We start from the raw sequence: 25,586 nt of genomic DNA on the forward strand, positions 1-25,586 counted from the left end.
CAGGAAGGTTGAAAATCCCAGAGGTGGAGTAATGTGGATGTCAGGCTTCAAGTGGTGAAGGATCCTCTTCCCTGGGAAAAACCTTCTTCGGGCTTGCTCTCGTACAGAGGTAATGGTGTGAGCAGCACTCCGTCCTGGCAGGGACCGCTCCTCCATCACACACCTCTGCAGGGGCATTTCCTGGGGAAAGAAGACAGCACAGTGATCGCTCCCAGTGCATAAGCTACAAAGAGGCAAGGGGTCTTAGTCCAAATTTGAAAAATGGACACCTATTTAGGAAAATTTCTGCCAGGGATGGAAATTGGGCCAGAAATCTTCCAGGAGCTCTGTGACAGGCAAAGTTCCCTGGGCCAGCTGAACTTGGAGAGGTTTGTTTAGATTGATATTCCTACAGCCTTGAAGATAATCGGGAAGTCCACAACAGCACAAGAAATATGGTCAGGATCCACATGCCTGGTGCAGGACAGTGGCTTGTAGCAGACCCCTCTGGGCTAAAGCTGCCCCTGGAGCCCCACTAAGGGGGAGCAGCAACTGCTGTTTCTGCTCACATGCCAGGACAGGCTGGGGAGCATCGCCGTGTTGAGGCTGGACAGATCCTGTCCGGGCCCCGCCAGCTCCCAGGCTGCGTGCTGTTCCTACAGAATGAGCCTGAGCTGTCCCACGCCCTGACTCCTGGGACGGGAGGTGGGGAGGAGGGAGGTCTGCCACCCTCCTGCCTCAGCTCACCCATGGGGCTCTTGCAGCTGACAGAGGACACCTGGGCTCCTGGACTGATCCCACTCCCGGGCTTCATCCATGCTGGCAATGGGCACCCTGCTCCAAGCAAGGCAGGGGCTAGGGCTGGATGTGGCCGGGGGCTGCACGTGGCGCTGCAGGGCCCCAGACACCTTCCCGTGACAGCAACATGGCCGTGGGTCCAGCTCACCCACCAGCAGAACGCAGTGGCCCACCAGGGCCAGGGGGCAGAGCCATGGGACCCTCACCACTGCCGGCCTCCAGCCCTCCCCAGCCCTGAGCCTCCTGCCGGGCAGGAGCAGGAGGCTGCTGGCAGGAGGTCACGCCTGGCCGGTGGCGCTCACGGCAAGCCCGCCATCCGGCTCAGCTGAAGCACATTTTGTTCGGCGCTTCCTGCATCCTGCCCCCATCCCTGTGCCGGGGCGGGGGGGGGCACGGGTCAGCCCGGGGCCAGGCCGCTAATTGCAGCCTGCAGCCCGGCAGGGCCGAGGCGGCCGGCAGCCCACTGCCTCTCTGGCACCGGCACTGCTCAGCTCTTCGCGGTGCAAACCGCTGCTGGCATCACTGCTGTGCCCCAGCCGAGCCGCTCTGCAGCCCCGGCCCAGGCTCCATCCTTTCCAGGCATCGCTTGCTGGTGCCTTCCCATGCAGAGCCACTGAGGTCGGAGCGAACTCAGCCCCAGCCATGCCCTCTCTGTGCCGGGCCAATGGAAAGTTTTGTTGGCCTTCCGGTAGCTCCTCTTCCAAGTGTTTAATGAGGATGTTAATTAAGTGCAACCCCATGCCAACCCTTGTGGTACCACCCAAGCAGCTCCCTCAGTGATGTGCTGAGCTCATTATTATCATCGCCTGCTCCCCGCGATGCTGGTCGCAGCCACGCAGCCCACCCAGCCTGGGGACCAGCCCCCAGCAGCATCGGGGTGGGCAGGCGACCCAGCGCAGCACAGCACAGCGGTCAAGCCTGACGATGGCATTGCAGTGGTGCATGGTGCAGAGGATGGGCTGGGTGCTCAGGGGTGCCCGAGTCCTGCACCATGCCACCAGGACAGGAGCTAGTTAGGCACAGCTCAGTTGTGAACACAGGGCCACCCATGCCATACAGCCAGGAGGTGCAGAGGGGCTGTTTGGTGAGGAAAGTGAAGACAGAGCCTGTCATGGAGGTGAGGTGGAGGGGCCAGCCCAGAGCCCCAGCACCCCATCTCCCACCTGCCCACCTCCCACCTGCTCCCCAGCTCCTTTCTCCCAAACCTGTTTTCCTTCTCGGAGAAGGCCCTGCCCTGCATGTCCCCTGCTAATACCCCTATCCTCCTGCAAACACCGTGTGTCCTGCCCTCATTCACATCCCCTGCCAGCACCCACAGCCCTTCCATGCACTGGCTGGAGGAGAGCACACAGCGAGGACACAGATGCAGCAGGGCTGGGCTCAGTGCAGCAGCAAAGCCAGGGGCTGCGGAGTCACTCCCAGACCAAAGACCCATACAGGCTCCACGCACCAGCTGCAGGGCACCACAGGCACTGTCTGCCTCACTGTCCTGCTCCCTCCCTGCCCAAAGGGCCTGGGTGCTGCTCACATCTCCCTCCACTCCTAAGGGGCTCCCTGGAGCATTTGGGCTACAACAAAGCACCAGATTGGGGTGATGCCTGTAGAGGTAGGAGGGACATATGCCCTGTGCCTCTGCGTGGTGAAAGCCTGGTGGCTTCCCTGGGGAAAGCAGGCACAGGGACACTGCTGGGACGCAGGCAATGGAGGAGCAACATGGCTGGTGAGATTTACCCCATCTACAACTGGCCCAGCAGTGTTCCAGCAGTTCCCGTGGCTGGACACACAGCACCAAGCACAGACTGGTTGGGGTGACATGGCCAGGACCCCGCAGCTCCACACCTGGCCCCAGACTTGGGGGAAGAGGGGGGACACCTGGGTCTGGCCCTGCAGGGCAGCCCATGGCTATGGTTGCTGGGGGATGAAGCAGCCCCCTGCTCTGCCTCCCATGGGGTCGGGGCTCTGCATGTCATTCTCTGTTTCTGCCCCCTCCCCAGGATGCTCTCTCAGCATGGGTTAAGGGCTGACCCCCCCCTCCCCCTCCCCCCATTATGCACAGTCCCAAATGTTAGCCACAGTCATAAAAACACAGCCAGACTCCTTTTCTCCAGAATGCACCCCCACACATGTTCCCACTAAGTGATTTCTGCTGTTGCCCAAGCATCACGAACTGGGAAATGTCTCCCCACACACCCTTGCTGGTGTCACGCTGGTGCAGGGCTATGCGTGCCCCGGGGCACAAGCAGGGTCTGTCTGTCCGCACCAGCCATGCAGATCTGTCCCTCACCACGCTGGCTTGGCTCCATCCCCACGAGCTCGCCATCCCGGGCACGGGATAGCAGCGCACAGGGCACGGCGGATAGCAGTGCCCAGCTCCCACCCACGCTCCTGCCTCCAGGAGCAGCCAGCCGTGGGGGCAGCCAGGTCGAAGGCTGCTGGAGATGGAGTCTGGGGACATTCTCCTGGGCGCCCTGAGGCGCTTCCTGCAGTGCCTGTCCGGGGCAGGTCGCTGCCCACAGGCGAGGAGCCCACGCACCGTCCTTCCGTCACTGCCCTGTTGCCCTCCCTCCCTCGGGGTGCACATCTGGCCAGCAGATGCTGGAGCCGGGACAAAGCTCAGCTACATCCCAGGGCTCTGCAGACCAGCCTCCTCACTGGGGCAACGCTCCTCATACTCCCACATACCCGGCACCCCTCTCTGGAGGTAGGGAGTACTGGTTTCCACCCCCCCCCAGCACAACGGGGAGCACAACACGGCACCCCAAGCACCAGCATTCCTGGTACAGTGCCACAACCAGAGTCCCCTGTCCCGCTGACCCAGGGTCCTGCACAAAACCGGCCTGGACACCTGGACAACTCCTTCCCCAACAACACCGCCACCTCACCTTACTCACCTTGAAGAGTTCCTTTCTCTACGTGTTCGTTTTGTACTTGTCCTGACAAAACGAGTCTCAATGCAGTTATCTGTGGCATGTTAATTATATCGTTTTACAAAAACAAATGGCATGCGCTCCACGGCAAAACTCCAGGCAGGTCAGGCTGTGAAATATACCTGGGAGGAGACAGGGACGGCTTAACCCAGCCACTGCCGGGATGAAATGTGCAGGTCTTGGCGTCAGTGCAGTTCCTTGGTTATCGTTTCGTTTCACTGCTGCGCCTCCCTTGCAGGGATGTGGTGGGGTCCCCGTGGTGCCGACATGCTCCCTGTTGCTCGCAGACACTGGAGTAGAGCTGGGTGCAGCGGTGCATCTCCATGGGAGGTGCTGAGATGTCCTGGTGTCCCAGCCCTGGGCAGGCACAGGGTCCACGGTGAGCCCCTGCCAGGAGGCTGGGCCCATCCCAGGGGTGGGAGACGACGAAAAGCGTGGAGTGGCAAGCTCAGGAGCTGTAGGCTATCCCTGGGGTACCCTTGCAGAGACGCAGCATCTCCCCTCCCTGCACGCCCACAGTGCAGTGATTCCCTCCCTGCCGCTCCAGGGCATGAGCAAAGGGGGTCACCACACACACCCGTGTGGTGTGGAGGGAGGATCCTCCACCACCCGGCATGGCCGCCGTGCAGCCTTTGCTGGGGACCCACCACGAACCACGAGGAGCAAAGGGATGGCGAGTGCGTCCGGTGCAACAAGCACCCAGAGGCCATGGGTGCCGGCCGCTGCACAGGCAGCACGGCGGGCACGAGGGGGCCACAACTGTTTGAAACAGGGATGGAGAGAAATAACAAAGCTGTAAATCATGACACAAAACATGCATTCATTTTATTCACAAAAACAGCCTGGATCGCTAAAACATTACAAACAGCATTTCAATTTAATGATGTAGAGAGCTGGAGAGACGGGGATTTGAACAGAAGAGAAATATCACTTTTCATAACTGCTTCAGCACAGGTCCTGCAATATTATTTTTATTTTGATTTTAACTTCAGTAAGTTTACAAAAATTACTTCTAGAAGTAAACCATTGCAATTAGGATTTTTTCTGTATGCAGTATTTCTTGTTCTATATTAATAAACTAACAATGACATTTTTTTCTTTTTTTTTTTATTCTTTTTTTTCCTTTTTCAAAGACCACCATTTTTGTAGCAATTGTTTTCTTCCATCTTTTATACCAAACCTCTTGCTGGTTAAACTTACATACGTGAATGGCTAGGAGAAGGGATACTACATCGCTTTAAACATATTCTCATTTATAAACATGAAGTTGAGGCATTCTAGAAACTATCCACTCTATTGTATGATGGGAAATAATCAAATAAAAAGTATAAATGAGGGTGCAATTAAACAACTGTGCTAAATTACAGTAGTGCTTATTAGTAACTAGATTTTAAAAGGTTACTGTAAATTTACATTCCCTACACAAGTACTGCATCTTTCACACATAAACAACATCAACACCAAAACACAGAAAGAAACTGATTGTCCATACTCTGTCTATTAAGTCTTGGTACTTTACAGATCCATTGTTTTTTTCTTTTAATTATTTTATTTGAAAAGCAGTTAAATGTCTGACTAGGACTCGAAGATGTTAAACAAACGCAAAAAAAAAAAAAATTATAAAAACAGGAATGAAATTTGCGAGAAAATATTTTTGGTTCTAAAGAGACACAGGTGCATCCATTCATTTCAGCCAAAAATCCCTTGCCTGAGACAACACAAGCAAGCAGTGACATTGCACTTGGATGACAGAGCTTTGGGATTCCCGTTCCTACTGAAACCATCTGAACGCGGCTCCTGTAGGAAGCATCACCTTCTGGAAAGGAAGAGAGACAGGGGAGGGAAGAACAGAACAAAGAAGGGACAAGGTGTTAGGCTGGGGCCAGCTCAGCTACCTCCACGCGCAGCGGCTGCTGGGGGCCACCGGTCTGGCTCCCGGGGTGCGGCAGGGCTGCGGGGCATGGGGCAGCAGGTGCCCAACCGCAGCGCCAAGGCCATCAGCGACGGCCACTCGGCCACACAGGCTGGCAGCCCGCACGAGGCACGGCAAAGCCCGCCCAGGACAATGGTCTGCAGCCGTCACGGGCACCTGGCCCTGCCTGGCTGCCACCCGCAGGCCTGAGGCCAGGCCCAGCACCCCCGGCAGGCTCTCTCGCACAGGGGCTCCCAGCACCGGGACACCGGCAGCAGCTGAGCTGCTGCAGGGGCAGTGGCAGAGGCCTCCATGCTGGACACCGGCCTGCATGGCCCTCCCCGCAGCACCCGCCCAGCCTGGCTCCCCTCCTTCCCAGGCCCCTCCGAGGGTGTGGGGGGGAAGGTCTGGCCAGCCCTGGGCTCCCCAGGGGGCACCTGGAAAAGCCACCCCCCAATTGTCCCCGCACCGCGCAGACACAATGGCATGGCCTCCGGCTTCCCCTCCGGCCGATAGCAAGCACAATGGCCGGGCTGCGCTGAGCCGCCACTGCCGTGGCAGGCACAGCCAGCTCGTCCTGTCCCCTTCTGTCCCCTCACGTCCCGTCCCATCCAGTCTCCTGCAGCCTGCCCACCTGTGGTGGGGGCCCTGGCCACCCACCCACGTCAGGGACGGACAGACAGACAGCCGGCAGAGAAACCAAGCACCCAGCCGCATCCTGCAATGCATTGCGTCACCTAATGCCCACCCCAGGCCCGGCTGGCAGAGAGGTGTGTGAGGGCACGGGGAGGGAAACTGAGGCAGGGAGTAAGCTGGCTGGGCTTGCGCAGCACCTGAAGAGGGATATGACGCCCTCGCAGGGAAGCCAAGAGCAGGCTGGGGCTCTGCAGCGGCAGACCCAGGCTCTGGTGGCCAGACTCAGGAGCCACTGAGGACACGCAGGCTTCACCCCGCTCCCGTTCCAGGAACATGGGTGTTTAAGAACCAGCCAGGAGTGACCACCCCTCACCCTCACAGAGCAGCCCTAGCACCACCTCTCAGCATCTCGCTGAATTGGGGGAAGAGGGATGAAGATGGCCACTAACATGGTCCAACCCTGACCAGGCTCAATCCTGCATGGGACAAAGTGCCTGACACCAAGCAGCACCTCTCTGAAGCCACCTCCAGGAAAGGAAAGAGGAGAGATCTGGCATGGGGAGAAGGCCCCAAGAGAAGTTCTATGCCCCTCTGAGAGGAGGACCTGGCTACCCAGAAAGAGGTGGGACATTTCCCACCTCTTTGCTGGTTAGAAGTGGGAAGCCAGAGTTTATGGGACCACAGGTGGCCTGTGCAAGGGCCATGATGATCCTCAGTGCCAACAGGCCCCATGCAAGGCCAAGTGATGTTAGCCAGAACACAGCAACATGATCACCAAGAGGATGCACCTCAGATGGGACAGCAGGCCAAAACCTAGGGCACCCATGAAAGCTTCCTCCTTCAGTTTCTCCACATCCAAATGAGCACGAGATATCAATGGGAAACAAGCCCAGGCACTGAACCAAGGCTTGGTGAGGACATCCCTCTTCCCAGCCCATCGTGAACTCACTCTTCCTGGTTAGGAGAAGCTGCAGGGAACCAGTGGGTTTTCTGAAACAGCCCTTCTTGCACAGCCAGAGCACCATGCTGTCCCACCTGCCCAAGCGTCCCACCTGCCTCGCTGGCCCTAGAGTCTCAGCCCGCAGCCACCGCAGCAGGACACCAGTGGCGACTGGTTATTCAGGCTTTTTAGACGTGCAGATAAAGCTTAATGGCAGGATAGGGATTTAGCCTGATTTTTATGTTGCCATAAAGGTTTAATTCTATTTTTTTTTACTGCTTGATTTTAGATCAATGTTTAATCACAGCTGCGGCCCCTGCCCGGGCTCTCTGAGGATGCTGCTATCCACTCGCGTGGCTGGCAGACTGACACAGCCCGGCAGGGTCACTGCGGGCTGCTCTCCTCCCACCCAGCTCTAGCACAGGCCCCCATGGGGGGGACAATGCTTCACAAAAGCCCTATGAATTTTTCAGCCCAACTTCAGCACTGCCACGTGCTGACGCCCAGGCAGGACCAGCAGCCCATGGAGCTGCCCAGCTGGCTCTTCCAGGCAGCGGCATCTCTGTCCCCCCAGAACCACCGCCACCTCCAGACAGGGCTCCAGGGCACTCAGGTGGCAGTGGCTCTGCTGTCTGCCCTGAGGCTGGCCTAAGGCAACGCAGCCACCAATGCTGGATGATGTGGGCCGAGACTGACTGACACAGCTGACCTCGGGACATCAGCCAGGGTCCCAGGGTCCCACTCCCAGCCACACAGGGACACAATCTTGTTCAACCCTACCAAGATCAATGCACAGCACAAGCTGATATCCTGACAGTGGCATTCCAGGAGGATCTGCTCCAAAAGGGAGATGGCAATGCCCCAGGGCAACCTGTGTCTGCTCAAGCATCGCCAACTTTCCTCGACCTCGACAATCCTGCACCCAAGAAGGACAGGCCCCAATGCTACAAAATTGAGCAGCTCCAAACTCCCAGCCAGCTGCAGAACGGGAAAATAATCAAGGGGGTGACCGTTTCATGGTCTCCCCGTGCTATTTATCGTCCCCAAACCAGAACTGTGCTGGGAGAAGGAAGCGGCTCCTCTCTGGCTGATGCGAGCTCTGATTCTATTGACCCGCTTTAGGACTCTTCCGAAGAGATGAACTTTTTTTTTTCCTTTCTCCCTTTTTCCAGATCACTGACTCAGCAAATTAGAACAAGAATATAATTTAGCAATACAGCGGTTTTTGAAAGACACAGTCCCTCTCTCCTCATCCCCACCGCCCAAATAGATTTTTTTTCCCCTTCACTATTCATTCAGAGCTGATGCTAATTGAAAACGTAGAACATGGTTAGGGAAACAGTGGGTTATCTCTTTGGGAAGAGCAGTGCACGGGCAATGCCCTCGTGCCAGGACGCACGATCCGGCTGATGTCAGGGTGACTTCTAGCCTTTGCCAGCTTTGTGGGTGCGCTCAGCAGCAGGAGGAGGACGAGGAAGCACAGAGGCACAGCTGACGTCTGGATGTGCTCCCACAGAAATCACACCCAGTTTAGGCATGATACATGGGGGAGCCAGCAGACAGGTCTCAGCCCAGCACAGTTGCTTCCCAGCACCCCAAGCCTTCATCCACATTGCACCCACCAGGGGTGACCACGTGCTGTGCCAGCCATGCATGGCCCAGGGTGAATTTGAATCCCATGACTCCAGACACCTGACCATTCCTGCAGTCCCCATGCCAGCAATGCACCTTCCCTGACCGTTTCAGCAAGGCAGCACCCCAACCCAACAGGGGGGTTCAGCAGCTCTCTTCAAGGGCCAACACCGCTGTGTTGACACAGTGCCTCACCCTGCAGAGCGTGGGCGCAGCGTGGGCAGTGGCCTGAGGGGACGCTCCACAAGGCACCAAAGCAGGCGCCCGGACCAGGGGCTGCATCCCACAGCACAGCAGCTGCCCCCGGCACTCACCCGCTCCTGGGAATGCATGGACTCAAGGATGCACCTGAATGAGCCTCACCGGCCTCTGCCCTGGGGAGAACAACGCCCCAGCACAGACGCAGCAGCCCCACATGCCAAATGTGCCCTAGCCTGCGTCCTGCCCAACATGTGCTGCAGCCACTTCCCACCCGAAAACATGGGCGTCCTCACTCCCTCTTGGAACAAAGAGCATGCTGAAGGGCTGGGCTCCTAGTGCACCGCAAACACAGGCTTCACCAACACTACTGCTAACAAGCTCTACCCTGAAAAACACCTCTGCCATCTTTTGAGCCAGTCACCAGGTTAGAAACTGCTCGCTGCCTTGTGGAGAGCTGACACTGTGACCCCTCTACGGATGCTGGCACCGGCTTTCAAGTAGATGCCAACACAAGGGCCACCATCACCCTGAGGTAGGGAGGGAGCCCAGCGGTCACCCCAGTACATAAGGAAGGGCAAGGGCAGGGACAGGGGCACTGGGAAAGCACACAATTCGTGGTGAGAACTGTTAATGGAAAAGAAAAAAAGTAAGAAGTACCAGGTGTTTTATTATCTAGGGCAAGATCCGAACCCAGGAGAGCAGCCCAAGGAAGGGTTAGGGTGCCTGACAGGGGCCGGTTACCTCCAGTGCTGCAGAAGGCTTCTTTTTGAGTTCTTCACATTTTCGGAATTTGCAAATCTGGTGGCCAGTTTTGCGATTCCTACAACTGCTGCACTGCTCGCAGTTTATCCGTCTTCGGCAGGGCGGGCACATGCCACATCTTTTCCGTTTCTTTTTCCCCGAATTGATGGCAGATGCCAATTCATTCTGCATTGGATACTCTGCCAAGCCAGCCATATGGAGCGCGCTCTCTGCCAGAAACACGCCAGCAGGGGTCATAATGAAAAGGCCTGGGTTGATGGGAAAAGCCCCCAGGTAAGGAAAATCAGAGGGGCTGTTCATTGTCTCTGCAGCTGAGACTGCCTCCATATCAGAGATACCAGTCCCATGGTCGCTTGCTAGAGGAATATGCTCCTGTACCACTCTTTTGAGCATTTCTGTCGACTGAGCAAACTGTTGTAGGGCGTTCTGTCCTTCTGAGGAGATTTCTGACACCCTGTCTAATTTGCTCAGCATACTAGAGATGTTTTTGTGCTTTGAGGTAGAATTACTTTTTTCCACAGTTGCTTCGTTGCCATTAGTTAAGGGGTTGCCTTTCTCTGAATGTTCGCTTACCGAGCTGCTGCTACCAAAGGTGGAATAGTGGGAGAGTGGACGGGACTTCTTAAGACTTTTGTTCAAAGGTTCACTTATTATTCCACTTTTGTTCCTCCTTTCGGAGTTGACAGGGGGATGAGAGTCATCTTGATTATTTTTTTCCGTCTCTGGCTTGTTCCCAGTGTCTTGATGGGAGCCCGAATTCGACATGGTGCACGGAGCAGAACAACAAAACCAAACCAAAAAAAAAGCACCCCAAAACCAAAGCAGAAGACCCCCAAAGCCCTTCTTGTAGCACCAGCACACCAGCCACCGGAGAAAGCTTAAACGGGAACGCTCATGAACGGGGCGTATCCTCCAGGGTCGACTGCAAAGGTCTTCAGTACAATTTCAGTGCAAAGACATACTCTGCGGCTCTGATACAAAACATACGGCTCTGGAAGTAGAAAATAAAAGAGAGTTAGTACTGGCAAGAGCAAACAGGCTTTTCAAAGCATCTCTTCCTCCCCCTGCAATGAAAGTCTCAGCGCCACAAACAAAGAAACTCCAGGGAACGGACCTCGGTGGAGATCCGTTCCGCTGCTCTTTAAAAGGGTCGCCATCCAGACAGAAATCGGGGGGCACAAAGGAAGTCCTGGCCCGGCAGCAATGTCACCGCACAGCTTAAGGGCTCTCTGTGCCTGCCGCTCCTCCCCCAGGGACCGAAACCCCAGGGAAGTCACGGGTCTCCTCTCCTGCTCTGCTCCAGCAGCGTGCGACCCTGCAGCGGATGGCAGGGCAGGCGCCTACAGGCTGCCCCAACGCAGGAGCCAGAGCTGGCGTACCACGGCTCCCACACCCTCCCTGCAGATGCTGCTCGCCCAGCACAGTTAGGCTGCCCTCCTCATCCTCTTCTTGCACCCTCGGCCCCAGGCCAGCGCTGCACTCCAGCACTGGACGGGTGACGGGAGCCCCAGGGCAGCCTCAGCATCCACCTCCAAGCCCCTCGCTGCCCGCCTGCCCACCCGCCGGTGCCATGCCCCGGTGTGCTCTGCCCGCACAGCCACCACAGGCACCGCCGCTCCGGCAGAGGTGACGGCAGAGCCCTCTCGGTGCGGTTCCTCCGTGCAGAAGCAACGCCGCAGCCCCTCGGGCGCGTCGGGGGCAGCTGGGCCCAGTGTGGCTGCAAACACTTGTTGTTGTGAAATTCCTCCTCCTCCCCTCCCGAGCACGCACGCATGCACGCACGCACAGGCACCGCCAGAGTAATCAGGCTTTAGAGGAGAAAAGCTCCAGGGCTTAGCGGAGCAGGAACCCACGTCCCCACCCCAGCAACAGCTGGGGGAGGGCAGTGCCGGAGGGGGCCCCTCGCCTGCCACGCTGCCCTGGGGAGGCTGCGCACAGCAGCCCCCACGCAGGCAGCATTCCTACAGCCCCGCTGTCCCGCAGGTCCTACTCGCTGTGCAGGGAGATGGCCAAGCACGGAAGGCTCTGCTGGGACCCCTGTGCCCAGCCTCCCTCCCTTCGCAGCAGCCTCACGGTGCCTGCACCCTGCTAGAGCCCAGGATGCTTCCTACGGACACAGCCCGGCAGCAGAGCTCTCTGCGCACTGCCTCACAGCACCGCCGTTAGATGCTGACGGGGGCAAGGTCCCCGTGCCAAATACCACATTACTGGAACAGGAAGAGAGCCCATCTCACCCCGACACAGGAGACAGCTCGCCTGCGGAGAAAAACACCCCCACCCTTGCACTAAAACCGCTTGCTTCAGCTGCTGCGGGATTTAAGATGCAGTGTGGATCGATGCAGGACTCGGGTTCCAGCCTGGAGCTCTCCAATTCACGTGGGAAGGGAGGGCTGCAGCGGCAGGACAGCCTGCCCTTCCGACTGGCGGCCACGTGTGCAGCGCCGTGGCCCAGCCCCGGGCCGGGCAGGGAGAGGTCGGCAGCAAGGCCAGGACGCGGCTCCGTCCGGGCGGCCGCGGGGTGCCGGGGAGCAGCGGGCCCCGTCCCCATCCCCGGCTCGCTCCTGCGGCGTTAGGACGGGTCACACCTTAATGACAAAAGCGACTGGTGCTGGGGCCAGAAGGGGAGCGCGGCAGGAAAAGCATCTAACGGGAGGATGTGAGATAAAGCAGCCCGGCGGCGTTATCTCACGCCCGCCTGTGACCGCCTTTCCTGCGGCCCTTCTCCTCTTCCGCCGCTCGGGGCGGCAGCCCTGCTCCCCCTGCGGCGGGCAGCGCCTGCCTCCGGGCAGCTCGCTGGGCAGCTGGCACCGAGCCGCTGCCCAGGTGAAGGAAGGGCCGTGGCCACGTGGGCGCAGATCGGGGGGCGAGCGCCAAGCGTGCAACACCCAGCAGGGCTCACCCCGTTGCAGCAGGAGCGCCGGCAACGCCAGCGCTCGGTGCGGCACCCGATGGGTTGGAGGCTCCCGGGCTCCCCTCGCAGCGGCTGCAGGAGCTCGGTCACTGCTGCCCCTCCATGCCGCGGCCGGCAGGGAGAGCACAAAATGGGCTCGTCCCCTGCCAGCCACCTTGGGGGCCAGAAGAAGCCCCGCCGAGCACAGAGGCCCCACGTGCCTAGGCAGCGATGGGCCGGGGCTGCAGGCTGGCAGCAGCAGGCCCGCAGCTCCAACCGGCAGCGCCGCGTGGCTGCACAGGGCCACTCCGCTTTGGGCCCTGCCCCGCACACCCAGGCAGCAGCTCACAGCCGGAGCCAGCCACTGAGCAGGGATCTGCAGCCCCAGGGCACCGTGCTGGATCAGACCCGGATTTACCAGCCTGCCAAACTCACGCTTCTGTCCTCCCCATAATCAGATGGAGCCTGAGCTGACTCTGATATCACTCAGACACCTTTTGGGGCTCTTTGTTGCGCTCCCTTCTTTGAAACCCCGCTGCGTGTCGCTGGCCTTGCTGCAGTGCAGGTGGGACAGCAGGATGCCCCTCACCTCCCGCAGCAAGCTGGGGGCTCACTGCCAGCCGTGGCCCTGCCCGTGGTGCCCCCAGCCCCATGCCACAGGACGGCAGGCTGTGGGCACTGAAGCAGGGAGGACACTGGCTGCACGACGTCGGTCCCAGCTGGAGCTTGCTGCTGCCGCCAAGCCCCCCCCGATGCCCAGCTCCCTCCTGGCTGTGCTCCTGGCAGCCCTGCGCCTCCACGCCTCTCTCCGCACAGCAGCACGCTGCGGTCTCCGTCTCCATCAGTTATTTCCAAGGGCACATCTTCCCCCGCGGTCGGCCGTAACGGCCGGCCCTCTCCAGCTGGCTGTATCAGGAACCTGCTCTCTGGTCCCACCCCGCTGTGTAAATCAGGTCCCAGCAGCTTGGAGCCCCCCCCGGCCGGGGCTGAGCGAACCCCGCAGCCTCCGCCGACGTGGGCTGCTCACGGCAGAGCCTGCCAGGAGGGGAAGGGCTTTGTGTGCTGCTCGTAAATGGCTTTCCCCAAGGACAGTGAGGACCATGGGACTCCCACCCTCAGAGCGGCTGCAGGCAAGGCATGCGTGGATCCCGCTGCTCCTTGTCCCCACCTGTCACTTGCAGGACCCACGGGCACCCCCGGAGTGCCCCACAGCAGCCTGGGCTGGGAGCGCTGCGCTTTAGGCTCTGCACCAGCGGGACGAGGCCCCCACAGCCCCTTCCCTGCTGCCCCTGGGGACGACGGCTCCCGGAGCCGCCACCGTGTACCCTCTCCACCCAAGCGCGCTGCCGGCCGTCGCAGCCGGGTGCCCTGGAAAGCACCCAGCTGCCGGAGCAGAGGGGCAGCCGTGCCGAGCCAGCAGCCCCGCCGCCGCACAATCCCGCCATTGTCCCAGCTGCAGCTCCGCGGCCGCCAGCTCCCCGCCATCTGCACCCGCCTGGCGCTGCCTCCAGCTCCCGGGGCCCAGGCCGCGGGGTGCCCGGCTGCGGCGGGCACAGGCAGGGCCCCCCCCCAGCCACCGGGGCCACCCCACTCCCCCACACGTCTTGGCCGCTCTTCCCCGGCCCCTGCCTAGGTTGCTAATTACTGGGGGGGGGGGGAAGGAATTAATTATCTTAATCCCGTCTTTATGACTGACCCGAGTAAAGACAGAGACGCCCCCCCCTCTCCGCTCCTGCCCCTCTTTGCGGCCCCCATTCCCTGGAGAAGGCGCCGGGCGGCGTCATCTGGGTCCCTGTCGGAAGGTGCTTAGCTACAGACGCGGCATTAAGCAGCATGTGATGCGCTTGCTCGCCCAGGTCTTTGCACCGCACGGCTTAGGCTGGAGGCGTGCCAGGGTTCAAAGGGACACCAACAAGGTCAGGAGGCCCCAGGCCGGACCCAGTGGCCCCCAGCCCAACGCACAAGGTCCTGGGCAGTCCTGGAGAGGGCTACAGAGACCTGAGCCTACAGAGACCTGAGCACCATCCCTGCGGGATCCCCTGCAGCATGGACTGAGCCTCAGGACGGGTCTGGCAGCCCCCGCCCCAGGGCCCGAGCTGCCCGTGAGCTCCAAGAGAGCCGGAGCCCAAGGAGAGGGCTGGGTAGCCCCAGAAACCTGCCTGGAGCTGCCCCTCCGTGGAATTCCCTGCCCCAGAGACCAGGAATGCCAGCCTGGATGCTCCCTGCGTGAGCCAGCAGCGGCTCCTGCCATCCCAGCCCCAGGCTTCTCCTTTCCACGGGCTTCACCCAAAAGAACCCAAAACCTCCAGAGCGGCGCACCCCACTGCTCCCCTTCCCTGCCACAGCAGGGCTGCACCCGGGGCTCAGCTCGGTCCGCCCAACTCAGGAGCGGACAACTCTGAAAAAAGGTGGCAAGAGGAGCTCCCGTGGCCCAGCACCTGCAGGAGCAATCATCAAGCGGTGCGCGAAGCGGCTCCCTGATTGCAGGAGCCGTTTATCGTCAGAGAGGAGCGGGAGAGGCGCTTTGCTTCTTGTAAAAATGACGGACGGTGCTTTCCAGCCCCCCTGCATTATTTCACTGTCCACTGCCCAGCATTACTGGAAAGTAATCAGCTCCTTCAGATGTAAAAACTCTTGTCTTTAAAAATAACTTCTGCTTTCCTTTAATTTTAAATAAATCAATCTCCTCCCGTAAGAGCCACTGTTCGTTCAGCCATGCACAGACACGACTGTAAAGAGAGGAAAAAAAAGAAGAAAAGCTGAAGCCGAGGTGCTCCCAGGCTCAAGAGACAAAGAGAGAAAATAAAAGTTCAGCTTTTTAAATTCCGGGAGCGCGGCTCCCTCCCCATTGTGCACTGCTTGGTGGGCACTGGGGCCACGCCATTGTCTGGCCGGCAGAGGTGGAGCAGACGGACGACGGAAGGGAAACCAGCGTCTTTTCAGCCTCTAAAAAGGAGGCACTACGTGGCTGTAATTGTGTCCACCGCGGGGTTTTTGTCCCTGCTTCCTCCCCCCTCGCCCCTCCCCGTGCAGTCGAGGCAGCGGCCAGCCACCCAGCACGGCCCCCACCTCCCAGTAAAGCACTGGGACAGACAGACAGGCAGACAGGCAGACAGACAGACCCACCACGTCACCGTCAGCCCTAACCCTTGTTGCTGCCCTGGGCTGGAGGCACCCTCACAGCCCAAACTGCTCGGGGGGGGGGGGGGGGAGGTCAGACGTGACCCCTGCAGCATGGACGATGGGCACGATGCCAGTGGTGGGGGTGTGATGGGTGTCCCAGGGCGCCCGTGGTGCATCCTGGCCACTTAAAAGCCAAAAACACATGGGGAAATCAAGGTGAACCAACGTAGGAAGGGAGAAATCAAGCCACAGTCTCCCAAGGCGAAATGTCCCTGTAGGACACCCATTCAGCAGGAACGTGGGGCCTGTTAACAGGCACTGGGTACCATTAGATAAAGACAAGGACATCCTTCACCTACTCCATTTGCAAGTCATCATCTCTGTCAACCCAACAGCCCCCAAGCTCTGCTCTTCGCATTCATCCTCCCAAAAACTGGTCCAGCCAGAAGATCAGCTCGTGGATGCGCAAAGAAAGTTACCACCACCCACTTCAGGACATCCAGGGAGGGCACGGAGGCTTGGGTTTTTTTTCAGCAGTGTTGTAAATGCAAAGCCTCGCCCTGGGCACTTGCAGGTGAACTGGGCAGAGGTGTGACAGGTCGCCAGATGGGCAAGGAAGGGCTGGTTGTGGCAGCCGCTCTGCTCCTCTCTGCTACCGAGGTGGCACTGGGGGACGCTAAGAAGCCAACTCCTGAATTAAAAAGGCTATGGAAGATTAAATCCAGCATCTGGAAATAGCCCTGAAAGCAGATGGCAAATCATCATGGTGCTCAGAGTGGCTTCCACCGGCCTTCTCTTTGCAGACAACCGCTCCTGCGGTGCCTCCCAAGAACAGCTCTGGGCACGCACGCAGCCGGACCAGCGAGTGCCAGGCGCACCGTGCCACGCTGCCCACGGCCCACGCGCCCACCAGGGACGAGCAGCAGGGCACGTGCTGCCTTCCTGTGCGTGCCCAGACCAGCGGGCAGGGAGAAATGCCACCTCCCCAACGGCTCCTGCCTTGCACAGACCCACTCAGACCAACAGCAAAGTGCCCTGGCCCTCCTCGGAGAGCACGACTGCTGCGCCGAGCAGACAGATATGTCACCAACAGCATCGCCACCTCTGTGCCGGAGGGGAAATGGGAGAGCCAACCCTCGTGCTGCCGACAGCACCCCGATCTCCTCCCCGCCACGGTCCAGGCAGCTGCTGGCCCCACGCTTTTGAGGGACCCGACCTGCCCTGGTGCTCGGCCACCACCACGGGGACCGGCCACTGCCTGGGCCCACGCGGGCCCTCGGGCTGTCCCACGGCACCCAGCTGGGAAACGTGGCTCCGTCCTGCCTTTGAGGGGTGGTAGTTATGGATTAAGGAGTCTTAAATGTCAGACGACCAGGCGCTCCCTCGAAATCCACTTATCTCCGCTGCCACTTGGAAGGGCCAGAGCAGGGCGGTTATGGAGATAACGCGATTTGAAACGTCCATCCGAGTGTTTCAGGGCTCCATTTGCCCTGTGGACAACTCCAGGCGCCTCCTCCCCCTCCTCTGCTCACACAGCTGCTGCCCGGGGACCCAGGCGAAGGAGAGCCCAGCCACAGCCAGCCCCTGCAGCCCGGGGACAATGGGGGGCTTGGCAGCGTCACCTCCCCCGGTGCTCTCCCTGCACGGCTCAGCCCCCCCCCCCCTCACCCCCCCACCCCGTGCCAAAGCTGCGCCATTCGCTGCCCAAATCTGAAAACGACTGTAACTAAAACCTACCAGATTGAGACTCGGGAAGCCCCCCCCCCGCCTCCCCCACCTCCCTCCAAATGGGATTGAACAGATCTGTGTTTGCAGGAGCCGATCTCACAGCCAAGCAGCATCTGACATTCACGCGCCGTGGCACGGCTCCGCTGGGGAGCGCTTCCATGCTCGCCCACTCCCGGCCCGGCGTCAGCTCCCCGGCACCGTCCCACGCCCAGGGCCGGAGGAGGAGGCACGACACAAAACGGGTGCTGAAGAGCAAGCACTTCGGTAAACCCATGAAATCCCGGATAATAACAGGAGGTGCTGTCCCCTCCAGACAGCCAGCAAGCCAGCACGCAGTCTGTGGGACGAGGAGACACTGGTCTCCTCCCCATCACGCTGCCAAGGGAGGTGGCCGACACTATTTCAGGGCTGCGGTGCTCAGGGGACCGGGCCGACCAACCCCATGGGGAGGGCACTGGGGACGTTTGCTGCCCGCCAGGCAGTCCCATCCCAGCAGCCGGCAGACACCGAGCCCACGGCTGCAGCATCCCAGGGCAGGAACACGGCACCGCAGCAGGCACCGCTACCCGAGCACTGCCCTACCCCAGGGGGTCAGAGCAAAACTGAGAGCGTGTCTCAAAGGAAAGGACCTGAACCCCTCCAAGTGGGAGGGGACATAAGAGGGAACCGAAAGAGGTTTTGGCAGAGACATGCCGCTTTCCCTTGAGCCAAGAGAGCTGCAGGGAGCCCTTCCACCGAGCCGCCCCGCCACGGCCCTGGGCTCCCCGGCAGGAGCACCGAGTGCCACAGAGGGACCCCGGACAGCCTTCGCCCGGGGAGACCCCCCCAGCCCTCCAGAGCTACGAGGCCTAAGACGTGTGAATCACCACAGTTAACAGATGGGCCGATTAAAGCAGAAATTACTTGGGGTATAACTGATAACCAGGTCACAGAGAGACTGATCAGCATCAGCAAAGCTTCTAGAAGTTAATTAAAAACAAAGTTGTAGGCACAGCAGCATGGGAGTATTTGTTGATGAAGAGCCCCAAATCCATCAGTGCCACGTCCAAGAGCAGTCCCAGCACCAAGGCCCCTCTTTCTCCCAGCTCTCTCAACACCACGTCCCCCCAGAACCCCGCAGGTTCCGGAGGCAACGCGATGGCAGAGCACCCCCCGAGGGGATGCTCAGGACCCCCACGGGCAGCAGGGCGAGGGGCCAGCTCGGCCACGGGCCCCAGGAGCTGCGTCACCACCCCATCAGGCCAGGGAGCCAGAGGCACACCCCGCAGCAGGCACACGTGTGACAGCACCGGGGCCAGCCCAGCAGAACCGCGTTTTGTCCTCGGCATGTGGCAGAAACTTCACGGCTCTTGGTGATGAGCCCGGTGGCTCAGGAGCTGGCGGGGCAGGGCTGCAACCTCTGTGCCCACGCCGCAGGAATGTCCAAGCACAGGGATCAGCCCTGAAGGAGATGCGAAAGAAGGGGCGCAGTGAGGATGTGGACCAGCCGGTCAGCCCTCCGCCGGCTGAAGATGTGGGCATTGGAGAGGACCTGGTAGCATCTCAGCCTCCCACAACAACAAAAATCACCCCCGAGGGCTAGGCTGCTGTGCTGACAGCAGTAAAAAATCAGCCCAGGGCCCTGAGAGTGCCTGCACCCAAAGAGGGCCCTCATCCAGCACGCACGGGCTGCTGCTGAAGGAGTCATTTTAACACCAGGAAGGTGGCTGTGCCATCAGGAAGCAGCCGGGGTCCACAAATGGCAGCTATTGACAGATGTCTAATAGGACGCAGAATAATCCCATCTTCCTCTGGGAGGATTCGGGTCGCCCTTGCCCTCACTGGGGGCTTATCCATTGTCTGGATCTGCTTGTGGTTGTTATTTTTGGTCAGCACCATGTTTTACTTGGCCATGCCTGTATAAGAAAAATAGGAAGAAGAAGAGGGAGAAAAGGAGGAAGGCTGGATGGCCAGGGCTGGGGGTGGGCACGGCACTGCTCTGTACCACGGCAGAGAGCCCCCAGCACCCCGCAGCCGAGCCGCGCGGGCTGGTCTCCTCCCAGCCCTGTGGCCACTTTGGGCACAACCCCAGCTCAGTGCAGGAGCTGCCCCGTGCCTCCAGGAGCCCCAGGGGACTGGTGAGGAGCGGTCCTCCCTGCAGGAGCTCTGGACCCACAGCTCCACCCATGTGGGAACAAACCCCAGAGCTGCCTCATCCCCCAGCCTTGGACCCTGTCCTGTGCTCCCCGGGCAGCGGCCAAGCCCCACTGGTGCACCTGGGGCTCCCCAGAGGTTTGGGCTTCCCAGCACCACCGGACACCGCTCTCAGCACAGCCAGTGGCCCGGATCTGCACCCAGCCCCCCCCCAGCTGAACATAACGGGGGGTCAGGGCAGAAAAGGGGGCGAGGGGAGTCCAGGAGCTCCCAGGGCAGAGGAATTAAAGTTGTGCCCCAAGACTTTGTGCTTCTCACCGCCTACCCAGCCACCCCCGGCAGCGACACGCAGCGCGTCCCCACTCGCCAGGAAGGCACGGCGCTCCGGTCCTTTGTGCGTCGGGCTCGCTTTCTAACGCCACACGTTCTGCCTGCAAAGCACTAAGACAATGAAAGGCTCCCTCCCCGCTCAGCGGGCTCTCACTCCTCCCGCCCCGCTTCCTGCAAGAGATCGAGGGCACGCTGCACAAAACCGACTCTCCCGAGCCTTCCCTGTGCTCAGTGCCACTTGTCATTCAAGCAACCCCGTGGCCTTTAAGCTGCCAAGGTACCAGAGCTGCTCCGGAATCGGAGTTAGCTCAGCTTCTGCCCTGGAGCAAGGAATCTGAAACACTGCCACTGGAAACGAAACAGAGCATCCATCATTTTTCTTGCCAGGAATATATCCAGCCCAAAAAGAAATACTGCCTGCTAAACAGCCAGCAACAAAAGCCCTCGATTTCACCAGCGAAGCAAAGCCCAGCATCTCGCCTATCGGTCATTTCCACGCAGGTCCTGATTGTCTGCTTAGTGGCAGAATTAAAAATCGCCCAAAACAAAAGGAGCAGAGAAGCTGGGCGAGGGCCGGAGGGGCCGGGGCTGCAGGAGGACTGGGAGGAGGGCGGCGGCGCAGCGCTGGGTCAGGACGGCTGGCGGGGACCCGTGGGCCCCACCCAGGATGCTACGACAAAAACTCAGCGGCTGGGAAAAAAGGACGCAGGTGTCAGAGCCAGGGTTGGAGGGGCTGAGCTGCCTCCCTGCGCCGCGCAGCCAGCCAGTGAGCCAAGCACGGCCGCTGCCTCCTGAGAGCCCCGCTGCAGGGGGGCTGCCCGCAGAAGGCCCCTGTGCCCGCTGCCCAGGAGCCAAGGAGCCACCCCCTGCCCAGCAGGTCGTCACCCGGCATTCCCCGTCCCCTCCCCAGGAAAAGGAGCCGCACATTCCCAGCCAGGCCCAGCCCCCAGCACAGGCACGCCAACCTAAATATCTGCAAGAGGCTCTCCCCTCCATGGGAACAGCCGCTATACGCAGAGTTCACATGCCCCAGCAATGCCTGATTAAACTCCCAAACTCCAAGGGAATACCCCTGAGGCTGTCTGAAGATAAGCTAGAAACTAGACCGCTCTCAGGAAACACAAGAACTGGGAAAGAGCAATCACATTTTTTTTAAATCTACAATAATACAGATCAAACCCCGGCGCTCCCGGTCGGGCACCAAACGATCGCTCACAAGCCCAGGAGCTCCCACACCGCTGTGCGCGCTCGCAGGGCTGCCCGGCGCCGCACAACGTCTTGCTGGAGCTGGGGGTGACGGCAGCTGGAGACCCTGGGTCAAGGCACCTCAGGACAACACGGCCTGACCCAAGCAGCCGCCGTGTCCTCATGCCACCAGCCTGGCCGCACGCATCGGGGAGCCTGGGGCCCAGAAAGGCGAGGAGGGCAGACCTGGGTTCACTCTTCTGCATCAGGCAGAAGATGCAGATCCTGCCACCTGTCAGGATGCGAAATGCCCGCACAGAAGCCTCCAGACCCAGCCCACCGCTGCTGTGGGACCAGCACAAGCACCCAGCACTGCAGGAGCACGGGACAAGAGAGACGCTTGCGCCAGCACCTCATGGCCAGAAGCTTGTCCCTGCTGGTGGCCACGGCCACCGTTCATCCCCACACCCCAAGCTTCTCGCCTTCTGCTCCACTGGGACAAGCAGGAGGACGGCAAGGGAACACCACTGCACAAGGCCAGCAGGGAGCAGCGGGTGGGGACGCCTGCTCCTCGCACCTCTGGAGCCGTGATGCTCTGCAGGTGCTTGGTCATTGCTGTTCGCTGTGGGAAACTGCAGGCACCGTTTCCACAGGTCCACTCCGGTCTCCTGTGACCCTTGCTGCCCCTCTCCTCCACTTTGGCGGTGGCACAGCCACAGTCCCAGACCCTCCAGCCCCAAAGCTGCCTCACTGTAGGCTCAGGGTCAGTGAGAACAGGGCGGTACAGCATCTGACAGGGCACAGGGTGTACGGGGCGGTACAGCATCTGACACCACGGGCGAGCTGGAGCATCACGGGAGAAGCAGCAAGGAGACGCTGCCCAGGGGAGGTCACCCAGGACCCTCCTCCCTCCATACCTGGTGCAGATGGAGCACCCGGCCCCTCGTCCCTTGGGGAGCAGAGCCACAGAGGTTTTGCACTACGGCCACGAGCAGTGACACCCAGCGCTCGGAGACGCCAGGGCTCGAGCGAGAACAGCCAGCTCCTGGCAGCCCGCAGCTGGGCTCGGGGGGCAGCAGGGGAAAGATGCGGCGGCAGAACTGGGGCATCGCTGTTGTGACACTGGTTCCAGCAGCGACTGCCTGTGATGTCACAAGCGAATGGATGCCATCAGCCCACGGAGAGGGAGACTCGGGCCACGCAGAGCCCCTGGCCACAACCACCCTCCCTCTGTCCCTCCACCCATCCCTCTGTTCTTCCATCCCCATGCAGCATCAGGACCACGGAGGGAATCCTGCACCGACGCCACGCCATGATCTGCATGGACACCGAGCCCCATGCCCGGCTCTCTGCTGGAGAGAATGTCTACCAGCTCTCCTGGTTCCTGATGCTTTCTCAACCCAAGGGGAAGGACTTCTTCCTTCTCTGTAGCTTACCAGAACGGCATAGAAAAACAGCAGTCCTAGGCAAGAGGATGGAAGAATTGTCAGGAAAACAGTTCCCAGAGAACGGCTGGACACGGGGCGGTGCCTCCGGGGTACGGTGGCACAGCGGGGAGAGCTCCGGTGTCCTTTGGTCAGATGACAAGTTTGGTGACAGAAAGCCACTGGATCACTGCAAAGCACATGGACTTCCACTGGGGTCTTGCACACAGCCACGGGACAGTGTTACTACATCAGCAGCGCTGCCTCACCAAAAAAGCACAGGTGGGATGGGTTGTGGAGCAGCAGATCCCAGAAACCAGCCACAACTGCCCGAGAGCGGAGCTGGAAAGGAGCGAGGGGCCACCACCGCCATCAGGCATGGCACAAGCCGGGACGAGGCAGCGAAGGGGCTGCAGGATGCCCAGCACGGAGCCGAGGGGCTTGCTCTGCAGGCAGCACCACGAAGAGCAGCCGGGGAACAAGCTGGCTCACGTGGTGGTGCAAAAGGGATGAAGACGGAAGAGCCATGCCTTCAGCACGACGGAACCACCGTACGGTACGAGGTGGGAAGGGCGTGCTGCAGTTACCTGATCGAACAGACGTGACTTGAGGAGACAACTGTGTGAGCACCCTTCTGGGGAGAGAGCACCAGGCCCTGAACAGCTCTTCATGTGAAGGAGAGAGGCCTGGCAAAGCTGGAAGCTGAGGCCAGGCAAACACAAAAGCACAGGGCAGGGGTTTCTAACAGCACGGGCAATCCCTCTGAACGCATTCTCAAGGATGCCAGGGCTCCAGCCGCAGAGCAGAGAGGCCTTGCTAGGACAGGAGCTCCAGGCACCATCGCTGCCTGTGCCCATGCTCGGCATCTCAGGACCTTCACCCACGTACAGAGGCACTCAGGCAGGCTGTTGGTCCTTCTCGGCCCTAAGCTCCAAGGGTTTGCAACTCAAACTAGAGTTAGGCATGAATGTTTCTACCCTTTCTCACTTCCCCAATGGCTGAGGAACACGGTGGTGGCTGGATGCGTTTGCCACCATCAGTGCCTGCTGCACTGCTGCCTACCCCTGCCCCAACCATCCCCGGATGGGTTCAGAGCCCCTAGCCCCTTCCCAGGGAGCTGCCAGTCCAGCTGATGACCCCTGCAAGAGAATCATCTTCCTTCACCCATGGAGAGGGGTTGAAACCCAATGCCCACATGCCTGTCTCCAGACGGGTCCTGTCGCAGTGCAAGGCCCGGAGAAGGGAGAAGGGAGAAGGGGGCCTCCGGGGCATGGGCCACAGCCCCAGGAGCAGGGCTCAGCCCCACGGGACGATACAGGCTCTGCTTTCAGGAGCAGCTGAGGGCACTGACGCAATGGGATGCTGCTCCCCGCCAGCCTCTCTGGCCAGGCTGTGGCTCTGCTGGCCATCTCCATGCTACCCTAGCCCTAGGAGACGTGTGAGCTCTTCCTCCCGTGTCACCTACAGACAGGGTGAGAGAGCTGGGGAGGAAGGCACAGGGAAAGGAGCCTGCCACGCGGCCTGCATGGCGGCTGGGCACAGCTCCCGGCCAGGCAGGGCAGGCAGCGCCTTCCTTCCCCTCCTGATGTCCTCTAGCAAGGGGATGGCCCACGACAGGCACCAGAAGGGCTCAGAGAAGAGAGCAGAAGAGAGCCAGGAGCAAGGCAAGGAGCAGCAGGGTCCAAGCAGAGCCCCGGGCAGACCGACCTGCAAAGAGGACAAAGCACCAGCACCGCTGGTCGGTGATGGCCGGGGGTGCCGCAGGGGGTCACAGGAAGGAGCCTGGCTCCTGCCAAGCTGCTGCCATCCCCACCACCTGCTCCTGCTGTCCCCAACCCCGTCCCACAGGCATCGGGAGCGCTGGGGGAATTCAGTCTTGAGCCTGGGGAGCGGGGGAATGGGCAAAACGAAACCCACCGCCACGGGCAGGGTGGGCCACCGGCGCTTTGGGAAGTGCCCGGGATGACCCCATCGGTCTTCCGGTGGGCTGCTGGCAAACCCGAGACGTGATTAAGGGAAAGTTTGTGAAGAACACTGTACAAGCAAAACAGCAGAAGGCACATTTCCATTCACAAAGGCTCATCCTAATTTTCTTCCTCTTTTGTTTGTTTTTGACATGTCTGACATCCAGGTTAAGGGTAGCAAACAGTCCCCATGAGGCCCAGTGGCACCCCTCGCCGGGCAGGGCCCTCTCCTCCTGCTTCACCCCCTGGCACGGCCACCCGGCTGCCCTGGGCCCCACGCACCCTCCCGGCACCTTTCCTCCACGTGGCACAAGCCCAGGAGGGGGAAGACCCCCCCTCAGGACAAGGCACTGGGAAAACCACGGCGGTGCTGCCTGGGGGCGAGCCCAGGCACCTCGCCCCCACCGCCCCCCCAGGGACCTGAGCTGCAGCCCCTGACCACCGGCCTCGTGCTGGGAGCCGGGGCTGCCGGCACCACGCGCGCAGCACCATCCCCGCACCCCACACAGCACCATCCCCGCACAGCACCATCCCCGCACAGCACCATCCCCTGCACAGCACCATCCCCAGCACAGCACCATCCCCCCAGCGCCCCCGCGGCGGGCGGCCCCGCCGCAGCTCGAGCGGTTTACGTTGGACTAGTGCAAGTCCCCGCTGCAAGACCCCCGAGGCGTAAGGCTCGCTGAGCTCTTAATGGGCTTACAGAGCTGCTCCGACCCAAGCAGCTCCCCCAGCACAGGGGCTGGGGGCCTTAAAGGCGCCACCAGACAGGCCCCATGGCACCGCCGGCACGAGCCAGCCCCAGCGCAGCGCGGGCCATGCCAACGGCTGACAGCCCAGAGCATTCAGCGTGCCCCGAGCCCCCCAAACCTCTGTCCCAGCCCTGAGCGCTCCCATGCAGCACTCGGCCTCGAGGACAAAGAGGGATGTGTCTCCCCCCACCAGCTGCCCCGGCGCTAATCCCCCCGCCACGGGCCCCCAGGGATGCCACCAGCCCCCAGGGACGCCCAACTCCTGCTCCG

General features: G+C 60.5%; 1 protein-coding gene across 4 annotated transcripts in view; it reads right to left on the reverse strand.

Annotated features, from left to right (window-relative positions):
* Positions 1 to 4,504: 4,504 nt before the first annotated feature.
* The window catches only part of CXXC5 (CXXC finger protein 5), a 39,143-nt gene continuing 18,061 nt past the window's right edge, over positions 4,505 to 25,586 (reverse strand). For 2 of the 4 annotated variants that reach the window (XM_067005544.1, XM_067005545.1), the window contains exons 2-3: positions 9,767 to 10,778; positions 4,505 to 5,520 (exon numbers count right to left, since the gene is read on the reverse strand). In XM_067005544.1, the coding sequence (XP_066861645.1) occupies positions 5,476 to 5,520; positions 9,767 to 10,552 (831 nt within the window). In that variant the 5' untranslated portion in view covers positions 10,553 to 10,778 and the 3' untranslated portion in view covers positions 4,505 to 5,475. Of the gene's footprint in view, positions 5,521 to 9,766; positions 10,779 to 12,021; positions 12,277 to 22,093; positions 24,672 to 25,586 lie in introns of those variants that run through there. The other 2 variants (XM_013191892.3, XM_067005546.1) reach the window with 2 other exon arrangements.

The sequence above is a fragment of the Anser cygnoides genome, chromosome 14 (genome assembly GCF_040182565.1).
Source record: "Anser cygnoides isolate HZ-2024a breed goose chromosome 14, Taihu_goose_T2T_genome, whole genome shotgun sequence".
NCBI lineage: Eukaryota > Metazoa > Chordata > Aves > Anseriformes > Anatidae > Anser > Anser cygnoides.